The sequence below is a fragment of the chloroplast genome of Prosopis cineraria, assembly GCF_029017545.1.
Source record: "Prosopis cineraria chloroplast, complete genome".
NCBI lineage: Eukaryota > Viridiplantae > Streptophyta > Magnoliopsida > Fabales > Fabaceae > Prosopis > Prosopis cineraria.
In genome coordinates, this window is record NC_049133.1 from 5,001 (window position 1) to 12,500 (window position 7,500).

The 7,500-nt window shown below is 24.5% G+C and overlaps 3 protein-coding genes and 3 non-coding genes across 6 annotated transcripts, besides 1 other annotated feature; 3 read left to right on the forward strand and 3 right to left on the reverse strand. All coding sequences in view use genetic code 11, as the record gives it.

Annotated features, from left to right (window-relative positions):
- Positions 1 to 7,500: part of a sequence feature (LSC) that runs on past both edges of the window.
- rps16 (ribosomal protein S16) lies at positions 1,428 to 2,595 on the reverse strand. Its single transcript has 2 exons — positions 2,556 to 2,595; positions 1,428 to 1,672 (listed from the first exon to the last, which is right to left on the reverse strand). The coding sequence occupies exons 1-2, from the start codon at positions 2,593 to 2,595 to the stop codon at positions 1,428 to 1,430; spliced, it is 285 nt and encodes a 94-aa protein (YP_009870944.1).
- On the reverse strand, positions 3,368 to 3,439 carry trnQ-UUG. Its single transcript has one exon. It is a non-coding gene; the product is annotated as a tRNA-Gln (tRNA).
- psbK (photosystem II protein K) lies at positions 4,173 to 4,358 on the forward strand. The gene has a single exon. The coding sequence runs from the start codon at positions 4,173 to 4,175 to the stop codon at positions 4,356 to 4,358; it is 186 nt and encodes a 61-aa protein (YP_009870945.1).
- psbI (photosystem II protein I) lies at positions 4,534 to 4,644 on the forward strand. The gene has a single exon. It carries the CDS (start codon positions 4,534 to 4,536, stop codon positions 4,642 to 4,644), a length of 111 nt encoding a protein of 36 aa, YP_009870946.1.
- On the reverse strand, positions 4,907 to 4,994 carry trnS-GCU. The gene has a single exon. It is a non-coding gene; the product is annotated as a tRNA-Ser (tRNA).
- trnR-UCU lies at positions 7,315 to 7,386 on the forward strand. Its single transcript has one exon. It is a non-coding gene; the product is annotated as a tRNA-Arg (tRNA).

Genomic DNA, 7,500 nt, shown 5'->3' on the forward strand with positions numbered 1-7,500 from the left:
ACAAAAATAAACTAATAAGATGTGTAGATACAACCGCAATCAAAATAAATAAAAAGATTGAATTGGAAAAATATTCCATTAAAATGAAAATAGAAAATCCAGAAAAAGGATTTTAAATGTCGAAGTCGAATCGATTCTGAACATAAAAATGTTCAGATCAGATTAAAATACAAAAGATTTTCTCAGAAGATAACAGATAAAAAAAGAAAATAACAATTTATAGACCGCCTCTTTGTCTCCTATGTTATTGTTATACATTTGTTATTGTTATACATTTGTTATTGTTATACATTATTTTCATTTTGTTTATTTAATTTATTTTTATTTAAAATTTTTTATCAATTTTGATTTTGATTATTATTATATATATATATTATTTATATTATTATTATATAGTATATTATTTAGTATATTATTATATTCTAAATTATAAAGTATAGTATAAAGAAATAATTATAAAGATATAAAGAAAAAGATTTCTTTAATTCAAAATTCAAAAAAGTATTTCTTTAATTTTTTTTTTATTAAAAAAAAGAACTTCTTTTCTTCTTTCTATCCCAGAAAATCCAACGAACCCATCTATTTGATGAAGTAAAAAAAAATCCTATGGAACGGGAATAAATGGATCCATTTATTCACGATCGGATTATATTTGTTTGATACACTGTTGTCAATATTAATGTTGAAAAAAGAATACAATGGAGAAAATAAACGAATTAAAAACTTAAATATTAAATTGAATAAATACCAATTGAAATCCAATTGAATTTAATTCAAATTACTAATAAAAAATCAAAAAATAATAAATACTAAGAATATAAATATATAATTACTAAATATATAATTAATAAAGTTCTTAATACAATTCCATTTTCCATTTTTAAATTAAAGTAAAGTAAATAAAAAAACCAAGCAATCTTGTTGTATTAACACTACATAAATAATCGACATAGATACAAAAAAGGCGGATACAAAAATTAAAGAAAAAGGTAGAGATCGGATTTGTTCAATCAATAAAAATTCAAAAATAGAATAATTCAATCAATATAAATAGAATAAATAGAAATAGAATAAATAGAAATAGAATAAGAAAGCTTAACCTAACCCCCCTTTCTTTTTAAAGTTCTTCAGAGAATTCTAACAAAAACCAGCTCCTTGAGGATAATGTATTTATAGACCCAATTACTTCATTTATTACTTAATTTAGTTTATTTTTATTCATTTGCCCATTTTTATATTATCAATAAAAATGGATTTTTGTAGTTATAAAAAACAGCATTCTATGGCAGCAATAAGAAACCAAAATTAGGTATGAAAAAATTAGGTATGAATAGAACAAGAGAGCGGGGGGATGGGGGGATAAGAGAGAAAAGGATTATATAAATCTATAGAAAAGTCATCCACCCCCTCTTTTTCTTTTTTTTTTTTTATTTATTTATTTTGAAATTGAATTTCGTTTGTTGATTAGGATTAAGTTCCATAAAAACACCCGCCTTTTTTGAAATATCCTGAACAGTTCCTGTAGGTTGAGCGCCTTTTTCAAGGAAATATAGAATAACAGGAATATTTAAATAGGTTTGATTCTTTATCGGATCATAAAAACCCACTCTCCGAAGATCTCTCCCCTCTCTTCGGGATCGAACATCAATTGCAACGATTCGATAAACGGCTCATTGGGATAGATAAACAATACACCCCCCCTAGAAACGTATAAGAAGTTTTCTCCTCGTACGGCTCGAGAAAATTCAAAATTCTGTCTATGTATAGAATTATGATGTCAAATAGATTCATAAAATCATCAAATCCATTAGACTATGATTTAAATTAAATACTTTTTTCTTATTCTTTCCCGAAAAAAGAAAATCACTCGTATTCGCAACCTCATAACTCAAGTTGGATAACTCTCAAATAACTCAAAGGAAAACAAAACCTTTAATTAGGTATTTTATTTCATTTATTGAGCGGTCTCTACACCCTTTCTTGTCTGTCTCCTTTAGAATCTATTTTTCGTCTTCAGTCAGTCTAATATAGTTGTTGAGACAATTGAAAACGGTATTTACTTGTTCCACGATCCGTTAGCTTTTCCTTGAATCATTGGGTTTAGACATTATTTCGAGGATCTTTAATCATTTCAAAAATGGCAGCAACATACCAATTTTTTTATTTCTTTCCATCAAAGAATCGTACAAATAGATGGTTGATTCCCCCAGATCCACTTTTGATCGAAATAGTTTTACCAATTCCAACAAATTTTACTTTTTTTTTTTAACTTGCTCGAATTGGATCCTTTCGATTTCTATAGCGAAAATATACTTACGAAGTTGTTCTAACTTATTAATTTTCACTAACCCTAGAAACTTGCCCCTGAGAAATGAATCAACTCGAGCTCCATCATGTACTATTTCCATCATCAAACCCTCTCTGCTCCCCAAAAAAAGAAATTCGAGTGGAATAGAACAAACGATGTCGAGAAAGAGCACCTTCATTTCTATATAATATAAAAATGGTGGATGTAAGAATCCACGGCTAATGGAATCATGTCTTTCAAGTCGCACGTTGCTTTTTACCACATCGTTTCAAACGAAGCTTTACCATAACATTCCTCTAGTTTGGAGCCGGCATGTAATTGATTCAATTCTGAAATCATGAATAGTCATTGATTCAATGGATCCATAATAATCCATATTTTTTCCTTCCATATGAATGGCAAATTTATAAAGTAAAAGTAAAGAAGTATAAAAAAAAAGAAAATTAACTCGATATTGTAGGAATATAATTTCTATTCTATTTCTATTTTCTTTTTTAGAAAAATAGAGATTCGAAATCTTCTTATTCAAAAAAAGAAAAATAGCAAAAAATATTAGAATTCAAAATTTTAATAGAAGATTTTTATTTATTATCAAATTGAAATTTATAAATTTTGAATTTATAAATAGATTAATAATTAATAAATTTAGAAAATATTCTAAAAAATAAATAGAAATATATTATTAATTAATATTCAATATATTAATAAAAATATATAATTATTATAATTATAAATATATAACTAATAGAAAAAATCTTCTTTTTTTAGATTTTATATTTTATTAAATTTATTAGTTTTTATTAAAATTAAAATAATAATATACATTTTGAATATACAATAAGACGAATTAAAAAAAAAGAAGTTCTTTTTGAATCTACATTTTCAAAGCGACTCGATTTAGAGACGAATCATTAAAAAAAAAAAGAAGAATCACATTCTACCCAATATTATATACTCTTAAACAAATAAACAAAAGGTTTCTCAAAAAAGGACAATTTGATTTTGATTATGATATAGAATTTGTATTCAGATATGATATATATCATGAATGGATATGCTCTGGGACGGAAGGATTCGAACCTCCGAATAGCGGGACCAAAACCCGTTGCCTTACCGCTTGGCCACGCCCCATTTCTATTTCTATTCGACACTACTAAACACTACACTATTATTGATATTGGTTGTTCGTCAATTCCAGTCCAAATATCTAAATATCTCTAAAGAATAAATTGTTGCTAGAATTTTGATATGTCTAGATATAGAATTAAACTGAAATTATTGATCATTATATATAATTCAATTAAGATATTGCATGAAAGTCTGATTTCTTCTATTTTGGATTTCTTTTTATTTCAGAATGGAAAGATTTTGAATTGGATAAGTTCAAATCAAAGAAGGATTTTTGGGGTCTACTTTTTCTTATTTGATTCATCATTTTATTCGTAATTAATTCTATTTTTTTTATTTATTCTATATATTCTTCTATTTTATTCTAATATTTATTGTATTTTATTCTATTATTCGTATTCGATTTTTATTATTATTTTGATTTTCCATTTTTTTGATTTCTTTTTTTTTATTTCTTATTGATATTCTTAATTAATATCTTTTTTTAATATTAATTTAATTAATTAATATATTTATATTAATTAAATATTTAATTAATAGTATATTAAAATTAATAGTATAAATCATAAATGAAATAAAAAAAAACGAAATGAAATGGATTTATTAGTATTAGAAAATTCAGAATATATATATTATTTATTATTAATTAATAATAATATTAACTTAATTTGAATTTTTATTAATTTAATTCACAAAAAGAAAAAATACAATTATCTTAAAGAACAAAATGTTTGTTATGCTTAATATCTTTAGTTTGGTCTGTATTTGTATTAACTCTGCTCTTTATTCAAGTAGTTTTTTCTTCGTGAAATTACCTGAAGCCTATGCTTTTTTGAATCCAATTGTGGATATTATGCCAGTAATACCTGTACTCTTTTTGCTCTTAGCTTTTGTTTGGCAAGCTGCTGTAAGTTTTCGATGAGATCTTTAATTTGAATACTGTCCTAGAAAAATTCAGAATTTATTCGAAAAAAAGATTCGAACATTTTAACAATTTTAATTTCTAAGATCAGATAAGTTTTACAGTGTGAATCCTCGTGTGTAGTATAGGAGAATCTATTCTCTTTCTTTTTTTTAATGATCTTGGAGATTGTGTAATGCTTACTCTAAAACTTTTTGTTTACACGGTAGTGATATTCTTTGTTTCTCTTTTCATCTTCGGATTCCTATCTAACGATCCAGGACGTAATCCCGGACGTGAAGAATAAAAAATCATATTTTTTATTCTTTTGTTTTCTGTGTTTTCCTTGCTTGTGCTTGATTTTAAAATATGATTATTATCTATTTTACATCTTTCAATTTTAACTATTCTGAAATCTGAAAAAGAAATAAAAAAAAGAATATAAATATAATAATAAATAATAAATAGAAATATCGTTAATAAAAATAAAAAAATTCAAACAAACAAACAAAAGAGACTCTGTTCTATAAATTCAAAAGGTAAATAAAATACCAAATCATTGATGGAAACGGAAAGAGAGGGATTCGAACCCTCGGTACGAAAAATTCGTACAACGGATTAGCAATCCGACGCTTTAGTCCACTCAGCCATCTCTCCCCAATTGAAAAGGGCCCTTTCTTTTTTTTATATTCTTTTTTATTTAATTTCATATTTCTATCTTATCTCTATATTAATATTATTCTATAGAATTCTATATATTCTATTCTATATATTCTATATAATTAGAATAATAATTTAATAATTTCTATTTTAATAATTTAGAATTGAATTATATATTATTTTAATTTTACTATATTAATCTTAGTATTTATTAATTTCAATTTCAAATTTAATAGTTACTTATTAATTTAAAATTTCAATTTAATTGATTTTTAATTTAATAGAATAACTTATAAATAATAAAAAATTCTAATACTAATCAAAAATCTAACTAATAAAGAATAAAAAAAAAAATAAATAGAATTCTAATAAAAATTTGAGATTTTCAAATTCTACATTACTAAAATGAATTTAATTTAATTTAAAATTAAATAATTCAAATTAAATAATAAATAATATTAAAATATTCCATTTTGAAATTGAAATTAATAATTCTATTTTAATTCTATTTATAATTTATAAAAAATAATTAATATAATTAAAATAAATTTAAAATTAATTAAATAATAGAATAATTAATAATAAAGAATATATAAATATATGTTTAATTAAAAAATTTAAAAGATTATTATAATAATTTCTTATTTATAGAATATAGAATATTATTAAGAATTTTATTAGAATTTATAGAATATTTATTATTTATATATTTATTATTTATAAAATAAAGAATAAAAAAACTTGTTTTTCAGCCCGGCCAGGTTAGTACCTAGCCGGGCCTTTTTTGTTCCCATGAATTCTGGATAAAAATGATTTATTTAATCTGAAAAAAAAAAATACTTGTTATTGAAACAAGATCAAACATAAGAATGTCGTTTCTTATTACTTTTTCTTTTTTTCCGGTAAAGTATCTAAAAGAAAAAAAAAAAAAAAAGAATGGAACTAAGGATTCTTGCACAATGCATTTTTATATTATGGCTTAAGTAGTTTTGTCGAGATGGATCTGTCAAAACACCTTTAGCAAAACAAAATCCAAAAATCAAATGAATGGGTCCTCTTTTCTTAATTTCATTAGATCCCCTTACGAAACACGTTAACACTATAAATTTGATGATTCTTTTATGATCCTATTTCTTTTCTGATTCCCTTGTTTTGTTGGACAAAAGTTCCATTTATATACAATAATCGCATTGAAGCGGGTATAGTTTAGTGGTAAAAGTGCGATTCGTTCTATGGATCCCTTACTAGTTAAGGGATCCCTCGTTTGATTCAGATTCCGATCAAAAACTTTATTTCTTATCTTAAAAGGGTTTAATCCTTTACCTCTCAACGAACAATTGGAGGAATAATATACATTATCGTAATTTGTATTCAAAAAGAATCAATTCGAAATTGACAAATTGAATTATGAAATTACAAAAACATAAGTTTTTTGAATTGGATCAATACTCCCAATTTTTTGAGTATGAGTAAAGGATCCATGGAAAAAGATATAGAAAGTTTTTTTTTTTATCGTAACTAAATCTTCCATTTTTTTGATTTGTATAGGAGAGATTGAAGCAAAATAGCTATTAAACGATTACTTTAGTTTACTAGAGATATCGGCATATTTTTTTAGCTCGATGAAAATGCTTTTCCTAAGGATTCTCTTAAATAGAAATAGAGAACGAAGTAACTAGAAAAAAAAGATTGTTAGAATCCGCCTCTTCTAGATTCTAGAGGGATCATCTAAAAAGCGGGATGTTTTGAATGCATTCAGACAGATTCAGACAGAAGGGCTGACATAGATGTTATGGATGGCATTTTTTTTTTACGTCTTCCATTTGTTAATCTCTTCCATAAAGGAGCCGAATGAAACCAAAGTTTCACGTTCGGTTTTGAATTAGAGACGTTAAAAATGATGAATCAACGTCGACTATAACCCCTAGCCTTCCAAGCTAACGATGCGGGTTCGATTCCCGCTACCCGCTTCTATTATATCTCTATATTCTATTCGAATCTAAATTTGTGTATTATAGAATATAGAATGAATATAGAATTAATTCATTAAATTAATATTAATATATAACTAAAACTAATTAATTTAGTTATTTAGTTTTTAACTAAAAAAAATCGACTAGAATTCGAAAAATAAAATAGAATTCTTTAATTCATTCTAATTCTTTAATTTCTTTAATCTAATTATATTAATTTAATGTAAAATAAAAATAGTCAAAATCGAAATGCAATTCATCATTAAATTGAATACACAATCCCCAGATCACATATTCTTTTTTCCGAATAGAACAATAAAAAAACAATTGTAATGAAAAGAAAAGCGTCCATTGTCTAATGGATAGGACAGAGGTCTTCTAAACCTTTGGTATAGGTTCAAATCCTATTGGACGCAAATTATTTGCATATATATTTAATTTGATTTCTATGTCAAGAAAAAGATTTTGAATGCTTTGAATTTAACAAGAGACACTTAGACTTTTAGAGTCATTTTTAGCGTAATAACTTA